The following is a 19,473-nucleotide window of genomic DNA, read 5'->3' as shown; positions in this document are numbered from 1 at the left end:
TAGGTGCAGGATCTAACCTCTCATTTAGGAGGGCAAGGACATATTCATATCAGGACTTTGTAGGGAATCATCAAATTAAAGTTTCAAAATTACCACCATATGAAATCTCTCGCTCTTCCCAGTGTCATTATCCTGTAGATAGAATGCAGATTGTCAGAAGAGGCGGTGAATTCATTACAGCGATTCAGATTCCTAAAGACTGGAACTGATGAATTGATTATCATCAGTTACTGAAAATGTTTGGTAGATGATTCCTTATCTACATATCATTACTGGAAAATATATTTAGGGAAAAATACATAAACATTTTTTGGGGAATAACAATGTTTTTATTGTCACACACCAGATAGGTGCAGTGAAATGTTATTTTTACAGTTAGCCATAGTAGTTCAGTGCCTCTGGAGCAAATTAAGCTTAAGTGCCTTGCTCAAGGGCACATCGGCAGAGTTTTCACTTTGTCGGCTCAGGTATTCGAACCAGCAACCTTTTGGTTACTGGCCCAGTGCTTTATCTGCTAGGCTACCTGCTGCCCTAAATACATGGTGGCTCCCCGGCCCCTTACACTAGATAAAGCCCCCTGAATGAGAGGAGGCACCATATATTTGGTGAGGCAGTGCCTCCTGGCTTTGCTCCAAAGGCCTTGACAACTTTTGAGAAGGGGAATAAACTGACTTCACAAACACTTTCACCAAAATCCTGTTCATAATACTATAGTTCCAGCATTAATAGGCCTTTTGCTGGGCACCAAGGCCAAATACCACTCTGGTGATTTGATACAGTGAGTACACAACTTATCTTTTAAGAGCCTGCCTCTATGGAAATTATTTTATGTTAACATTTTCACCTTGAAGCTGAGTTTTGTTGACGTCGACTGAATAGGGAGATTGAGGGAATGATTCGCTACTTCAAACAAATCAATAATGGCACAGGCTGCTTATCATAGGATTTGTATATACTATTGATAACATATGGCTGATTCTTACTGCATTTGGGGAATTGACTGTATAACATGCTCCATGGTGATGCATACTCAATATTCTCTACAAGGGTTAAAAGGACATCTCAAATGAAATGTCGGACTTTTCAGTCTATGGCGCTCTCATGTTCCATGAGCGAGTAGGACCATGGAACACACTGAGTTGTTTTGAACACGATTGAAAGGATGCTGTTTCGCCAGGCAGACCAAATCTCCTACAATAAATTTCAATGACTAATGCCAACATAATGAAATAAAGCAGTTTTTTTTCATTTGATAAGGAACCATTTTTTTTTTAACGTATTTTAGATTTCAGACAGCCTATCAAGATTATTGTATTGGGGCCAAGGGAATGAGAAAAGCAGAACTCAGTAGCCAAAGGCAGGGTTGTTTTCCCCTATGGGAATAATATAAAACTATTGGCTGAGGTCGTTGATTTCAGTTATTGATAGGGATCATGCCAAGTTAAGTGAACATATTACGAACTGTAGCATTGATTCTACTTGAGTAAAATATATTCACTAGTTGGCAACACCATGAAGCGCCACCATCCATTACAGGATGACTCACGCTGCACAAAATAACTGTACCGTACTGACTGACACCATCTGAATGGCTGATATAACATTTGCATATTATCTTATTGACCATTGTCTGATCAAGTCCAATGTAACATACATAGGCTGTTTATAGTTGCTCTGTAGTAAAATGACAGTAACTCAGGATGTACATAACTATAGAGATATGATTCCACAATTAATACTGACAATTAAAAAAAGATCTCATACTTGAGTAAAGACTATACTGAATGTTGTTAAGTATACTCCATACCGTTTAATTGGTTGTAGACAACGTCCTCGAGCCGCTCCAGCCTCTGAAGTATAGACTGCCTGTCCACTAAGTTGGACACTTTTCCATTCCTGGTTCTCAGCCTCTGGTCTGATATCCTGCCGACCTGAATGAGTTCCTCAGAACGGTCTTGTATTCTGCAGTACACTGAGAACAATATGATCCCCACAAAAACAAAAATGTTAACCGTGAGCAAAGTTTTTATTTTGCGTGCCACAGCCATGTAACCTAAGAGAACAGTCGGGCTTACGCCGTCAAGCCAAATAATAATCCATTTGCGGTATTTAGCTAACTCTCGGCTCTGTAGCAGTGAAAAGCAGACGCTTTCAGTGGAAGTCAACTTTGGGAGTCCTGAAACGAGGAGCTGTCTTTTCAGCACCACTGAGATACCGGCGGCACGCTTCTCTTGGGCTGGTGTGGGGCTACTACTGTTCAAGCTTATGGTCTCCCAGACTGTGTATCCTGATGCTGTACTGAAGAAGTTGAAGGTTGACAAGCATGCTGGACAAAACAATGTTTTCTCTTTAGATCAACGCAGTACCCCTATACCTTTACAGACTCACTGCTGGTGGAGAGAAATATGTCTTCTGTGGTGTCCACTATAAATACATTACGTCAGACACAAACCATAGTCTTAAATAGGAGATCATATGTACTGTAGCAAAACATATCTACGTGCACTGTAATGTGGAAAGTCGTCAAATCTCAGTCACAAGGACAACATCAGCTCGTCCATCCATAACAGTGCATAATACCGTATTTGCGAAGCAGCATTCGATATCACTGCTTTGACATTTCCTCTCTCAAAGGCGTTGTGGTCACAGGATTCGTCCTGATCCTGAAATAGATTCGGATGTGTCTCGAAATGTGCACATGCCTCCCTCAATTATGCAGTGAGTTTCTTCCATCAATCCATCATTGGTCGCAATAGAACGTTGAGGTGGTGACAAAAGTTCAGAACGGGTTTGTCCTCAAATGCTGTCAAACGGTTCCGATGCTCGCACTGCCTCTCTGCATGGTGAGCGAGCCAACCATTCTCTGTTGCCAGCTCTCGCATGCTGTCTTGCATCCCACCCTCTCTCTGTTCAGACGTCTCTCAGAGGAAGAGCGCAGGGAAAGCGCTACTGCGTTGTGACGTTTAGCGGCACAGTTCATGAATATTCACGAACTGTCTCAGGGATAAAATAAACATGAATATAAAAAGCAATTTTCTTGGAATTCTTACGGTGCACTGTATCCGGCCACTTAATAACAATAATATGTCATTAGAAAATATATTATGCAACCCTAGGCTATGTCCAATATGTGTATTGACTATTGTACCTCGAGTTGATGAGGTTGTAAGTATCATAGCTACTGTTTTTCCCATTGCAGCATTTGTAGTTATGTCCAGTCAGTCAACACATTCCAGAGGACATGTGCTCCTAATTTTTGTCCTTTCTAGTGGACATTACTTTTTGGTCCATATCTCTAAGGCCTTTACATGCCACTGTGTTGTACCTTTGAGAGGCTTTTATCAAAAAAAATCCTGGTTCTTCAAAATGGCTAGCATCACAACTATCCCCACACTTGTTTCTAATAGGCAAATATCTCAGGAATAGTTTGGTGGGTTTTCAGAGCAGTGTAATAATGTGGGTTCACATTAAATAAGAGCTTGTTAATACATGTTATCTGTAATGTACAGGATGCGTTAACTATATATATATATATATATATATATATACACTATTATTAACCCCCCTCTATGGAGGACAAGTATATAGTGTATATATATATATGTATATACATATAGTGTATATATATATATATATATATATATATATATATATATATATATATATATATATACACTATTATTAACCCCCCCTCTATGGAGGACAAGTATCTTTCAGTTTTTATTACTACTTTTTTGCTACATATGCATACATTTTACATATACATTTTGCATACACATTTTGCATACAGATTTTAACTATATTTTTTACTTACTGTCCCCATTTACTGTATTGTAAAATGTTTCATATGTACTATTAACCAAGTCCTAATGGCCACTACAGTGTCTTTGAAACATATTGTTTTCACCCCAAAGACTTCTGTGATGTAAAAAAATATATAATTCCCAAACTTATTTTTGCTAGGTCTCAGGAAGCTATAAAAAATAACCCTGTAAGGACAATGCTAGAGGGTAAAATTAATATCAAATGAATTAAACACGTTTGACGTGGCAAGATTGATTCGAGATTGATTGTATTATCCTAAGACCAACAGAATAAATCACACACAAAATAGTCAGGTTGATTGAGATACCATAACCTATACATTTTCCATCTCCCCTTCAGAACAACAGCCAGAAAATGGTTTATCAATTATTGTTGGTATATGACTTAATTGATTGCTGATTGATTTCAAGTCAACCTCTTTAGAGATATCTTCATGTAGTTAGGCTACACAAAATGCAAACAGGTATTACAGGTGTAAGTAGCCTACGACGTAAAAACGTGTATCAACTTCACCTATCAGGTTTCAGGTAAGACCCAAGTGCAGACTGTGTTGAAGTAGGCAGGCCCAGGGTCAGGTCAGACAGAGGTCAATAATCCAGAGTAGGGGCAAAGGTACAGGACGGCAGGCAGGCTCAGGGTGAGGCAGAGTGGTCATGCAGACGGACTAAGAGTCAGGACAGACAAGGGTCAAAACCAGGAGGATGAGAAAAAGAGAGAAACTGGGGAAAAACAGGAGCTGAGAAACCGCTGGTTGACTTGAACAAACAAGATGAACCGGCACAGACAAACAGAAAACACAGGTTTAAATACCCACGGGATAAGTGGAGAAGATGGGCGACACCCGGAGGGGGTGGAGATAAGCACAAGGACAGGCGAAACAGATCAGGGCTTGACATCACCTACCAATGCAAAATATAATGTACAGTGCCTTCAGAAAGTATTCACACCCCTTGACTTTTCCACATTTTGTTGTGTTACAGCCTGAATTTAAAATGGATTAAATGTAGATGATGTGTTGCTGATCTACACATAATACCCCATAATGTCAAAGTGAAATTATGTTTTAGAAAGCTTTACAAAGTAATATAAAATTAAAAGCTGAAATGTCTCAATAAGTATTCAAGCCCTTTGCTATTGCAAGCCTACATAATTTCAGGAGTAAACATTTGTGTAACAAGTCAGATAATAAGTTACATGGAATAACTCTGTGTGCAATAAGTGTTTAACATGATTTTCAAATGACTACCTCATCTCTGTACCCCACACATAACAATTATCTGTACGGTCCCTTAGTCGAGCAGTGAATTTCAAGCACATATTCAACGACAAAGACCAAGGAAGTTTTCCAATGCCTCACAAAGAAGGGCACCTATTTGTAGATGGGTAAAAAAAACTGACATTGAATATCCCTTTGACCGTGGTGAAATTATTAATTACACTTTGGGTGGTACACCTTCTTCCTAACTCAGTTGACGTAGAGGAAGGAAACCGCTCAAGGATTTCAACATGAGGCCAAATGTGATTTTAAACCAGTTACAGTTATTAAATGGATATGATAAAAGAAAACTGAAGATGGATCAACAACACTGAGGTTAATCCACAACACTAACCTAAATGACAGAGTGAAAAGATAGGAAGCCTGTAAAGAATACAAATATTCCAAAACATGTAAGCTGTTTGAAATAAGGCACTAAAGCAGTGGTCACCAACCGGTCGATAGTGATCTACTGGTCGATCTCCAAGTCATTCCTAGTTAATCACCAAGCATCTCTGTAAAAACCCAATGATAAAGCCTTGCGTTCCAAATGTTTTTATTTGTTTCGCGTTCTTGGCGGTAGGTGCACATGATTAAGCAGCCCTGGCGCTGGGAAGGCAAAGTGTTCCCATTTTGAACCATTTCTTGTGTTTGAAGGTAGAACTCTGCCTACATGGCAGGCCCAGAAGAAGCCTTGAACGTGCAGCAAAATTGATAATGTGAGATTACAAAACGTTTTAAACCATGACTAGAGAGACTCAACGAATACAGCAAAGACCTGCTGTTTTTTTTAGTAAGTTCATGTTTAAGTTGTTATTCAGCACTGTCAGTACTTTTATAAGACAAAAAATGTGCATTCTCCCTAATTCCAATCACACTACAACCAGCTGCAATGAATGAGTATAGCAAAGTGTTCCAGTTATCTTCTGTTGTTATTTTTTAGCATCTTATGTCTTATAATATCGAGGAATAGTTAACTTTCTCTGGTCATAGGAGTAACAACATGAATTGCTGCTTGAGGCAGAAATAATGTAGTGTGACTTGAGTTTCACCATCAGCTAGAAGACTGTGTCCCCTTTACTCAGTGGAGGGAGGCAGAGCGGAGGGACGGTGAGTCAGGTTAAAGACAGCCTCACGGTTTCTCCCTCCCTCCCCTCAGACTGACCATCAGATGCAGACCACCTGTCCATTAAAAAAAGTATGCAGTGGTAATGTATTGGGCCTATAGCCTACTGCACAAACCTCATTGCTATAGATCTGTTTTAATTGGTTGTTATTACATAGGCTTACGTTTTCTAAGTCATGTTTAAAAAAAAATCTGAGTGGTTGATCTCAGCTTGCATTTTGACTCAGAAAGTGATCTTGACTCAGAAAAGGTTGGTAACCATTGAACTAAAGTAATACTGCAAAAAATCAGGAAAATAAATAAACTTTTTGTCCTTGTCACACCCTGATCTGTTTCACCTGTCTTGTGCTTGTCTCCACCCCCACCAGGTGTCTCCCATTTCCCCCCATTATCTCCTGTGTACTTACACCTGCATTTTCTGTTGGTCTGTTGCCAGTTTGTCTTGTCAAGTCTTACCAGTGTGTTCTCCTGTTGTCCAGTGTTTCTAGTTTCTGTTATCTAGTCCTCCCGGTTCTGACCATTCTACCTGCCCTGAACCTGCCTGCCATTCTGTCGCTTATTGACGCTGTCTTGGATAACCGACCTCTGCCTGCCCTGGACCTGCCGTTTACCTGCCCCCTGTTTTCTGAGATTTGAACTGTCTGCCTCCTGTGTCTACATCTGGGTCTTATCCTGTGTCACATTAGTCCTGAATACAAAGTGTTATGTTTGGGGCAAATCCTCTTCATATTTCCAAACACACTCTTAGAAAAAAAGGTGCCATCTAGAACCAAAAAGGGTTCTTTGGGTGTCTCCATAGGATAACCCTTTAAAGAATCCTTTTTGGTTCCAGGTACAGTTGAAGTCGGAAGTTTACATACATCTTAGCCAAATACATTTAAACAAAGTTTTTCACAATTCCTGACATTTAATCCAAGTAAGAATTCCCTGTCTTGGGACAGTTAGGATCACCACTTTAATTTAACAATGTGAAATGTAGAGAGTAGAGAGAATGATTCCTAGTAGAGAATAGTAGTAGATAGTAGAGAGAATGATTTATTTCAGCTTTTATTTCTTTCATCACATTCCCAGTGGGTCAGAAGTTCACGTACACTCAATTAGTATTTGGTAGCATTGCCATTAAATTGTTTAACTTGGGTCAAACGTTTTGGGTAGCCTTCCACAAGCATCCCACAATAAGTTGGGGGAATTTTGGCCCCACAACATGATGCTGCCCTCCCGTGCTTTACAGTTGGGATGGTGTTCTTCGGCTTGCAAGCCTCCCCCTTTTTCCTCCAAACATAACGATGGTCATTATGGCCAAACAGTTCTATTTTTGTTTCATCACCCCAGAGGACATTTCTACAAAAAGTACAATCTTTGTCCCCGTGTGCAGTTGCAAACCATAGTCTGTTTTTTTTTATGGCGGTTTTGGAGCAGTAGCTTCTTCCTTGCTGAGCGGTCTTTCAGGTTATGTCGATATAGGACTCATTTTACTGTGGATATAGATATGAAACCTAAAAGAGTTTATCCTATGGGGACAGCCAAAGAAGCACTTTGGAACCATTTTTTCTAAGAGTGCATGGTGGTGACTGAAGTTTTGGGGGATAAAAATAAAAGGAATGGCACTAAGCACAGGCAAAATCCTAAAGGAAAACCTGGTTCAGTTTGCTTTCCACAGGACAATGGGAGATGAATTCACCTTCCAGCAGGACAATAACCTAAAACATAAGGCCAAATCTACACTGGAGTTGCTTACAAAGAAGACAGTGTACATTTCTGAGTGGCTGAGTTACAGTTTTGACTTAAATCTGCTTGAAAATATTTCTCAAAACTTGAAAAGGGTTGTCTAGCTATGATCAACAACCAATTTGACCGAGCTTGAATAATTTTGAAAAATATAATGGGTAAAAGTTGTACAATCCCGGTGTGCAAAGCTCTCAGAGACTTACCCAGAAAGACTCACAGCTGTAATCGCTGCCAAAGGTGATTCTAACATCTAATGACTCAGGGGTGTGAATACTTATGTAAATTAGATATTTCTGTTTTTGATTTTCAATAAATTTGCAATGAATTCTAAAAAAATGTTTTACTTTGTCTCATTATGGGGTATCTATTGTGTGTAGATGGGTTAGAAAAACCATTCTGAATTCAGGCTGTAACACAACAACAGGTGGAATAAGTCGAGGTATGCATATTTTCATAAGGCACTGTAAATACTGTAAGGTTTTAATACCCTTGATAATAGCCTATAAAAGAGTGTTCTATTTTCTTTCCTTTCTTATAATTTTTATTACAATATTTCCAGACAAATTCCTTGATTTCAAGCCTCTGACTTCAATGGCTAAAATGTTTCTTATTTCAAGATCACAATCCTCCAAGAAATCAGTCCCCCAGTCCTCAGAATGGAGGATCCATCTACCCAATTGCCAGTTGAAGCTGTTATCTATGCTCACCACTGTGTACCCTGCCTGCCAGGGACCAACTGCTGCCTGATCAGTGGTTCCAAATAAATCACGATTCTAGTAAATTACAGTCAACAGAGCCAGTCCCTGTGTACTTTCTCTTGATTAGAGTAACCCAGAAAAAGGCCTTCCAAAACATTTTCATCCCTGGCCTTTCTCCTCAGACGAGCCAAGTGCAGATTTATGCTCTTTGATTTGTTTGACTTTCCAATACAATTAGAATTGGGCTATAACTGTAAAACGTTTATTGAATGGTAGGGGGTACGGAGAGCTCAAGGCTTATAAATGTTTTCTCGCACTAGAGTACATTTCTTGAGACATTTTAAGATAAACGTTTTACAGATAGAGGTTGATAGTCCCAGCAGACCTTTTCTTTTGACCAATCCATGTTTTTCTTCAGGAAACTAGTCTGACACCAAGGCCTTCAAGAACTACCATTCTTCATTTTAACACTGTGGTTCTAGTGCTTTATCAGGACAGCTTGGTTGCCAGCTTTCGACTTATCAGGGAGATCTTTCTCATTTCAAACTTTCCCTCATTGGTAATGGCATTTTAATGCTGTTACCCCCATTGGTAACACCCCCAAAACACATCGAACTGATACGGGTGCTCATTAGTCCCACCATTACTTTCTTCAATCTCCAAATCAAGAATGACAACATCCTTTGTACATACAGCCTTTCCCCCTAAAGCAAGCAGATGTTTTACTTAATTGAAGCCCTTCTAGTTGAAACCATTCTGAATAATGAATTTTCAATTTATGAGATAAAACAAGACATATGGACTGTTTTACATTCAATGTTAATGAACAAGAATCAAAGACATTGCTCTACTGAACTTCACAACTGTATGATGATAGGCCATGGTCTATCCTGCTAGGCTCCGAGTAGGTACCACATTAGGTAACATGTTGTGTCCTCGGTTGTTCTTCATACACATGTATCTATCCCTTTAGATAGCGTGCTCTGCATGACAAGTAGATTTGAAATAATTGGCTTTATCTGCAGAACTTAATGAGGTTTCCTGCTGAATATGAATCACATTACAAAATATGCTGATTTAGTTTGTGGAGAGAGAAGTCTGCTGCTGAAACAGACAGGCTTGGGGAATCATTCAAGATCCCACTGGTCCACTGCTGTTCATACTATTAATATTAGTATTACTACTACTACTATTATGACTACGATTATGATACCAATATCACTGCTGCTGCTGCAATCTACACACAATACCCCATAATGTCACGTCCTGGCCAGTATAAGGTTAATTGTTTTTGTAGTTTGGTCAGGACGTGGCAGAGGGTATTTGTTTTATGTGGTTCGGGGTGTTGTGTTTGTGTAAAGGGTGTTTGATTTAGTATTTCCGGGTTTTGGTTTATGTTTAGTTAATTCTAGGGTTAGTCTAGTGTGTGTGTTTCTATGTTTGGTTGATTGGGGTTGGGACTCTCAGTTGAAGGCAGGTGTTGTCTATCTGCCTTTGATTGAGAGTCCCATATATTAGGGTGTGTTTGTATGTGTTATTTGTGGGTGATTGTTCTGTGTTTTGCCTTGTGCCTTACCAGACTGTTTTTGTTGATCGTTCGTGTTTTGTTATTTTGTACGTTCGTTTTGAAGATAATTAAAAATCAAGATGAGCATTCACGTACCTGCTGCGTTTTGGTCCTCATTCACCGACAACAACCGTGACAGAATCACCCACCACTCAAGGACCAAGCAGCAGCAGAAGAAGGAGCAGAGGGAATTCGAGTTGGACTGGCGGGAGAAATGGACCTGGGAGGAAGTTCTGGACGGGGCCGGACCTTGGCACCAGGCTGGGGATTATCGACGCCCGCAGTGGGAAATTGAGGCAGCCAAGGCAGAGAGGCGGTGGTACGAGGCCAAGTACGCGCTGAAGGAGAAGCACGAGAGGCACCCCCAAGAAAATTTTGGGGGGGCACACGGGTAGTTTGGCTAGGCGTAAGAAGAGCCGGAAGCCAGCTACCCGTGGTTATATGGAGGAGCGTATGGGGTGGAGAGCGCTATGTTTCGCTGAGGAGCGCACTATCTCACCCATACGCACGCACAGTCCGGTGCGCGTTATTCCAGCCCCTCGCAGGTGCCGTGCTAGAGCGGGCATCCAGCCTGGTAGGAGGATGCCTGCGCAGCGCATCTGGTCGCCGGTACGCCTCCGAGGACCAGGCTACCCAACTCCCGCTCTACGCACGGCTACCATCAGGCCCCTGCACAGCCCAGTCTGCCCTGTACGGGCACCCCGCTCGTACAGGGCTACTAGTTCCATCCAGCCAAGACGGGTTGTGCAGGAGGTAAGATCGAGACCGACTGTGCGCCTCCATAGCCCTGGGTTTCCAGCTCCTGTCTCTCGTGCGGACCCGGAAGTGCGTCAACCCAGTCCGACTCGTCCTGTTCCCGCTCCCCGCACTAGCCTGGAGGTGCGTGTACATAATCTGGTAAGCCCAGTACCAGCACCACGCACCAGGCTACAAGTGCGTCAACCCAGCCTCGCCAGTCAACAGTCATCATCAGAGCTGCCCGCCAGTCAACAGTCATCATCAGAGCTGCCCGCCAGTCAACAGTCATCATCAGATCTGCCCGCCAGTCAACAGTCATCGTCAGAGCTGCCCGCCAGTCAACAGTCATCGTCAGAGCTGCCCGCCAGTCAACAGTCATCGTCAGAGCTGCCCGCCAGTCAACAGTCATCGTCAGAGCTGCCCGCCAGTCAACAGTCATCGTCAGAGCTGCCCGCCAGTCAACAGTCATCGTCAGAGCTGCCCGCCAGTCAACAGTCATCGTCAGAGCTGCCCGCCAGTCAACAGTCATCGTCAGAGCTGCCCGCCAGTCAACAGTCATCGTCAGAGCTGCCCGCCAGTCAACAGTCATCGTCAGAGCTGCCCGCCAGTCAACAGTCATCGTCAGAGCTGCCCGCCAGTCAACAGTCGTCAGAGCTGCCCGCCAGTCAACAGTCGTCAGAGCTGCCCGCCAGTCAACAGTCGCCAGAGAGGTCAGACTGCGCTGAACTGCCGGAGTGGCCAGACTGCGCTGAACTGCCGGAGTGGCCAGACTGCGCTGAACTGCCGGAGTGGCCAGACTGCGCTGAACTGCCGGAGTGGCCAGACTGCGCTGAACTGCCGGAGTGGCCAGACTGCGCTGAACTGCCGGAGTGGCCAGACTGCGCTGAACTGCCGGAGTGGCCAGACTGCGCTGAACTGCCGGAGTGGCCAGACTGCGCTGAACTGCCGGAGTGGCCAGACTGCCCTGAACTGCCGGAGTGGCCAGACTGCCCTGAACTGCCGGAGTGGCCAGACTGCCCTGAACTGCCGGAGTGGCCAGACTGCCCTGAACTGCCGGAGTGGCCCGAATTGCCAGACTGCCCAGACTGTCCCGAATTGCCAGACTGCCCAGACTGTCCCGAATTGCCAGACTGCCCAGACTGTCCCGAATTGCCAGACTGCCCAGACTCTCCCGAATTGCCAGACTGCCCCGACTGCCCCCCGGCGATGCCAGACTGGCCCGACTGCCCCTCGGCGATGCCAGAGTGGCCCGACAGCCTGGAACGGCCGGAACCAGAGCCACCTCCAGAAATAGGTGGGTTGGGGAGGGGGTGTAGCACAGTGCCGTCGTTGACGGCAGCCACCCTCCCTTCCCTCCCTTTAGAAAAGGGGAATTTTTTTTTTGGTGTTGCTTGGGGTTATTTTTTAAGGTGCTTCTGGGGTAGCACCTTTAAGGGGGGTACTGTCACGTCCTGGCCAGTATAAGGTTAATTGTTTTTGTAGTTTGGTCAGGACGTGGCAGAGGGTATTTGTTTTATGTGGTTCGGGGTGTTGTGTTTGTGTAAAGGGTGTTTGATTTAGTATTTCCGGGTTTTGGTTTATGTTTAGTTAATTCTAGGGTTAGTCTAGTGTGTGTGTTTCTATGTTTGGTTGATTGGGGTTGGGACTCTCAGTTGAAGGCAGGTGTTGTCTATCTGCCTTTGATTGAGAGTCCCATATATTAGGGTGTGTTTGTATGTGTTATTTGTGGGTGATTGTTCTGTGTTTTGCCTTGTGCCTTACCAGACTGTTTTTGTTGATCGTTCGTGTTTTGTTATTTTGTACGTTCGTTTTGAAGATAATTAAAAATCAAGATGAGCATTCACGTACCTGCTGCGTTTTGGTCCTCATTCACCGACAACAACCGTGACACATAATGACAAAGCGAAAACAGGTTTTTAGAAATTTTACCAAATGTATTAAAAATAGAAAACCAGAAATACCTAATTTACATAAATATAGTATATTATTGTGCTACCTTCATTCTTCCCCCTTCTTTCCCCTCCTCTCCTAAACTTTCTATGTGACCGGTTCCTGTTTTATGTATTCAACACGCAGCCCAAGACAGCTTAGCCAGACATAAACTAGCTCTGAGGCCTTTTAGCCGTATTAGCCTTGGAGGCTGCCAGACACACCTTACTCATCCACCTCACAGTGTCTCTGCACGTCTCTATCAAACCTATGAAAGTGACATGATGGAGAGGAGAGGCTACTGAGCCTCATTGTCCATGTTGGGCCCCAAATCAAATTGTCATTTGACAAGAAATGCCTCAATTTGGAATGTTTTAATACGCTGTAATTTAGCATGTGTCCCATGTATCAGTATGCTAAAGAAATGTACCCCATATATACAATATCCTACAATGTTAAGAACTTGTAAGTAGAAATGTCCAATACGGGCCTGCAGTTTTTCATGCAACTAGTCAGTCATCTAGTCAGGAAAACTCCTGTGAGCCATTTAGTCTACACAACTTGTTTCCCCAACCTTGAACGGATGCTTTAAGATGAGTGCGCAGAATGTTTTCATCCTCTGAAGCCTCTCTCCGTCCGCATGTGGTTCACAGGAGTCAGCCATTGTCTGCATCCCAAATGGCACCCTATTACCTACATAGTGCACTACCTTTGACTAGAGCCCCATGGGGCCTGATCAAAAGTAGCGCACTATATAGAGGAAATGGTGTCATTTGGGACACAGACATAGTCTGCTGAATCCTTTAGAGATGTACTGCAGTCAGAAGAGATGCTATTATGCAAGAATACCCAGAGGTCAGACCGATCATGGACATCCACGGTGTGAGTCTACTGTAGAAATGTCCAGACCAAAGGAAACAGCAGACAGTGCAAATAGACACCCACTCCCAGGAAACAGATGACAACGGCCAAATGTAGAGTTTATTGCACTACTTTAACAGGTAGGAGGTGTTAAAGGAGGTTTCACTGTTCAGCCTTTTGTCCACTTGTAATGACGGTTTTGATGTAACTTTTCCTTACCTATTAGACAAAGTTGTGGCTAACTTTGCTTTTAGCTTATGGTTAATGTTTTTTGCAACCAAAGAATTCAAGGGTTATTACTGTGTAATTACCATTTCATCAGGTCAATACATGATCATTTCTGAACTGCAAAATAAAGTGCCAACACAACAGGTTTACATTTCAGAGTACAGTATATGAAAGCAACTAACACAATACAGAAAAAATCAACCAATGTGTGTCTGGGATTACAATAACTGGTAGTGGATGCAGAGTTAATTACTGTGCTTTTCTCAGATGTACTCGTATACAGGCACAAACTGTGTCTCCTTTAAACATATATTCCTGTACAGTGGTGCCTGTCCTGAGAGTGTGCCAGTACTAAGTTCATACATTATCACTTTGACCTCAGGCTAACAACTAAGACCTAGATCTATCTGCCTTAACTTGACTCATTTTGATTCACCCAAGCCACTTCTCATGCAGTACAACTGGGACCGTTGATTTGCCTAATGCTTTAACGTCAATTACAATATTAATAACCCAGTGGACTATTAAGTTTGAAATGGGTTGATGGTGCTTTTGTTTTTCCCAGACTAATGCAGTCTCACTGAAAGGAGGCAGCTGAGCCGGCCGACGGGACGGAGTGTTTATTAGCAACAAGCCTCATTAAGAGACAATGTGCTTCCTGAGCTTCATACACTAGTCTCTTGCTACCCATAATTCATCATTCTTAACCACTCTGGTATCAGATGCAAATCGTTTTTTTATAAGTTCGACCAAACAGACACTCTTGAGGGAGGTTGTCTGTTTGACAACAACACAACACATTGGCCTTGAGCTGAGATGGTTGTACGGGCAGCTGCTCAAGGGTATGGACATGATGTCAAACTGAAATTATGGGGTTTATCAATACAATTCAATACAAGCATAAACCTGACTTTTTCCATTTGACTAGGGTGGGAACACTTCAGACTCCCCTGAAATGTTTCTTGATTTATGGCAGAAGCAATTACGTTTCGCCAGTGTAGCGAGCGTTGATAGGAGATCGGTCCAGGTAATTAGAAATAATAATGAAACAGCTGGCCAAGGGAATGAATCACTGCATCAAAAATCTAATCAAAGATAAATGGACTATCCATATTACCTCATCATTATGCCAGACAGATTGTTGTTTTAAATCCCTGTGTGCACACTAATCATTATTCTATACTGACGATCCAGCTCTGTTCCTGTATGTATGCAGATTGATTGGGTCTCTGTAGGTTTGTCGCTGGAGACAGTGAACGTTCCCAAAGCTTATGGTTTATGATTTACTAGCTGAATGCGAAAATAGAAAGATCATTATTTCTTATGGTTAACAATTTACTGTAGTCATCCTGGCCAGGCTGCTGGAATGAACATCCACATGTACTGTGTGCATTCCACATGTGGGTCTACTGTACAGTGTGTGTGTGTGTGTGTGTGTGTGTGTGTGTGCATGTGTGTGTGTGTGTGAGGGCGAGTGTGTATTTGTGGCTAAGGTCTCTACATTTGAGTCATTTAGCTTGATAAGATGGATAGGTGACACAACCACATATCACAGTCGTAGTAAGTACATTTTTCCAGCAAAGTCAGTGCCCGTAGGAAAAGACAAACATGTTCGGAATATGGGCAGAGACTCTGCTGTCCTAGTGTCAGGGAGAAGCTCGTTCCACCATTGGGGTCCAGGGACCGAGAAGAGCTTTGACTGGGCTGAGCGGGAGCCTACCCACCGTAGGGGTGAGACGGCCAAGAGATCAGCGGTGGCAGAACGGAGTGCTCGGGTTGGGGCGTAGGGTTTGAGCATAGCCTGAAAGTAGGGAGGGGCATTTCCCTCTTGCTGCTCCATAGGCAAGCACCATGGCTTTGTTGTGGATGAGATCTTTTGACTGGAAGCCAGTGGATTGTGCAGAGGAGCGGAGTGACATGAGAGAACTTGGGAAGGTTGAACACCAGGTGTGGTTGCAGCATCTGGATAAGTTGCAGGGGTTTGATGGCACAAGCGGGGAGCCCAGCCAACAGAGAGTTGCAGTAGTCCAGACGTGAGAGGGCAAGTGCCCGGATTAGGACCTTTGCTGCTTCCTGTGTGAAGAAAGGTCGTACTCTATGGCCGTGGCTTGCTAAATAAAGCAGGCAGACAGGCATCGAGGCATTCAGTTGCTGTTTGATTGAACATTAGAATGGGCACAACGAGTGGCCTAAGTAACTTTGAGCGTGGCATGATCATCGGTGCCAGGTGCGCCAGTTCCAGTATCTCAGAAACGGCTGGCATCCTGGGCTTTTCACGCATGACAGCGTCTCGGGTTTTCCAGAGAATGGTGTGACAAACAAAAGGGGTCAAAGGAGAACGGCAAGAATCGTGCATGCTAACAGGCGGGCCACAAACAGGCAAATAACAGCGCAGTACAACAGTGATGTGCAAAACGGCATCTCGGAACGCACAACTAGCCGGTCCTTGTCGCAGATGGACTATTGCAGCAGACGACCACACCGGGTTCCACTCCTATCAGCTAAAAACAAGAAGAAGCTGCTGCAGAGGGCACGCAATCACCAACACTCGACAATTGAGGAGTAGAGAAACATTGCCTGGTCCGACAAATTCCAGTTCCTGTTGTGTCATGCTTATGGCAGAGTCAGGATTTGGCGTAAGCAGCATGAATCCATTGCCCCATCCTGCCTGGTGTCAACGGTACAGCCTTGTGGCGGTTAGGTCCCTTGATACCAACTGAGCAACGTTTCCATTCCCTGAAGAATTCAGGCTGTTCTGGAGGCAAAGGGGGGTCCGACCCGGTACTAGATGGGTGTACCTAATAACAAGGCTACTGAGTGTATATATGCATAACCTAGTGCATGCATCCAGATCAATCCACCAAAAGTGGGAATTGGCACCACAAATCAGAGCAGCCCAGATGGCCAGACTAAAATCCACATTTGGAACATTGCATTGGGGAGCCACTGTGTCAGGCCAAATCACATCCGCGTTTCTCCTATCAAAAGCCTTTGTAACATACTTTCAACAACAGCGAGAATGTGTTCTTTACTTAACAGAGAACAAACATATACTGTGGGAATTAGTCAGACAGCATTAATGCCATTTAAAAGCCATTTTAAAAAATGGAGGTACAGCACAGGAGCCAGCCGACATCAAAGCTGCATGTGTCTCTCTTTCTCCCCTTGCTAAAGCCCTCGTCTGTGTGATTGTAATTAAAGATAGAGACGTGGGCAGTCATTCCAGAGAAAATAATTGTGTGGCGATGGAGAAAGAGAGAGAGATAGAGAGAAGTTGATGCGGGTGGTGGTTGCAAAAGGCTACAGGCAGGGCGCCGGTGGGCGGACGACTGAGAGGATGGGTGACACATGGGGGGACTACAGGGGCTCAATACTACTCCTCTCCCCCTGGAAATCTCTCTCTGCTCCCCATTTTACCACCTCACCCCCTGGGAGGACACTGTCGTGTCTGGAAGATGGTAATAGAAAGGTGGTAATGGAATTAAAAAAGTGTGGTAGCAAAATATACTATACAATATAAGGGCCTATATGATGTAGATAGCAATGGTCAATGATAAGTAACACTTTACATGTATAATGCTATTACTATAGTACAGTAAGTAAAGCATAGTGTTTCTATACAGGTACATAGGAGCAATGTGATGTAAAGTGTTGCCATTGCCTGCAGAAATACAAATATTGGCAAGAAAAACTGAGTAACTTGTGCTTACGATCTATTATGCTAACTACTTGGCATATTTAATAAACATCAGGCATTTAGATAATGCATTTTTTCAAAGTTATTTTTGAATGGCCTACCAGCAGACCGAGCACAGAAACTAACCACGTTTGAATTACAGATTGCTTGCTTACCCCATTTTTCAGTGTGACATCTATTTTAGCCCCAAGGGTAAGAAAGTCAATTGAAAGTTAATTCGAATGTCTTTGATTAATGGTTGCTGGAGGACGGATTCCTTTAATCTGTCCACTATTCAACTGTTTCATTTGAAACCACACACACACACACACACACACACACATACACATACATACACAGGTAATTATTCAGAGAACTCTCCCAGAGTAAATGTTTGTGTTTCACATTTCGCCCCTCTGCTGCGACTTGACTTGATTCAAGGCTTTTTAACAACAACCAGCACTGATGGTGGATGCTATGGAAGCTATAGGCTATACCAATACTGTATGTTTGGCGTTAAATCATTTACTGCACAATATCATTGGGTGTAACATTTCACAATAATTCTGTATGGTAACAGTTTGGCTGCTGGTTTGTCAGTGGAATAGTCGGCTGCTCTTGGATGGACAGCAGATATTGCAGCAGTTGTCCATGTGCTTTTTCATTGCTGTATGATCAAGAATGACATGACAGGGATCCCAGTCTTCATAAGACTTCATACTCAGGCTGTCATATAACATCCTTAAATAACCTAAAAGCTCCTGAGATGAGACAACAGAAGGACATCACAGTCAAGGATTTGTTGTCTGTGTAAAAGGATGTTTTCATGACTCCCAAAGCATTTGGAAGATGATTGTGGAAAAATTCCTTCTGCCTGAAGCAAATAGAACATTTTAAAAGCATGATGTTCAGATATGTATTCTTTGATGTACAGACTTTTTCGGTTGGCCATGTGAGCAAAATGCCTCGCTGTGTGGAAGTCGCATTATATATTTCCCCAAAAGAAATCTCTGTCTCTGAAATGAACATTTCCTCCAACGCTATGTTTGAGGAATTCCTCATTTACTTTTTAGTGACTACTAGACAAGAGCTTGGGGCAGAAAGATTTCGCATTGACAGTCATTGGAGAGAGTTCGACTGATTTTTTTCAATAAAGTGAATGGATATGGATTGAAATGAGAATTGCAGAAAACCTTTCTAGTAACATGAACATGATTAAAAAAATGTGATCACGGTAAGTAATAAGATTGTGACAGTGCCAACCAATCAATTACCATATGTGGTCATAAAAAAATTATCTGTAGCGGCTTGTGTACAACATAAAAGATAACTACTATTAAGCAGGCTACCATATGCACATCCTGATTTCATAGAGTGCAGCATCAAATTGTAATTTGTGAGAAAAGCCAGTTATCTGAAATCCTCCTGTTAAAATGACCTATGACGATCCCAAAAAACATTTCAGTGTCAACACAGCTAAATGGCGATCAAGATCATCATGACAAAATAACGATCCTGGGTCAGTTAAGTGATTTGTTGAAGGATTGTTGATATTGATGACCATGGACCAGGACTCACATGGGGAAATGAGGACATGCTTACTATATATATGGTCAAGGATGTTTACCATATGTTTATCAAGCCATTCATTTTCATTGAAAATTACAATTGTACTTTTCAATGGATTGGATTTGAATTGCGCAATAATAACAATCATTTGTATTTGAAGCCCCTATGTTGAAGGATTTCTCTCACATTAAATTGTTCATTTTTCTCATTGTAACAGATTCAGATTTTCAAACCAAGCTCTATAGCGGTCTCTTTTGATAACACTACAATACA

General features: G+C 42.8%; 1 protein-coding gene across 1 annotated transcript in view; it reads right to left on the bottom strand.

The window, feature by feature from the left end:
• The window catches only part of LOC106585080 (polypeptide N-acetylgalactosaminyltransferase 9), a 91,816-nt gene extending 88,908 nt beyond the window's left edge, over nt 1-2,908 (bottom strand). The window contains exon 1 of the mRNA XM_014170867.2: nt 1,808-2,908. Within this exon, the coding sequence (XP_014026342.1) occupies nt 1,808-2,048 (241 nt within the window). The 5' untranslated portion in view covers nt 2,049-2,908. The remainder of the gene's footprint in view (nt 1-1,807) is intronic.
• Nucleotides 2,909-19,473: the final 16,565 nt, after the last annotated feature.

Source organism: Salmo salar, chromosome ssa24 (assembly GCF_905237065.1).
Source record: "Salmo salar chromosome ssa24, Ssal_v3.1, whole genome shotgun sequence".
Taxonomy (NCBI): domain Eukaryota; kingdom Metazoa; phylum Chordata; class Actinopteri; order Salmoniformes; family Salmonidae; genus Salmo; species Salmo salar.
This window is presented reverse-complemented; position numbering and strand designations above follow the sequence as displayed.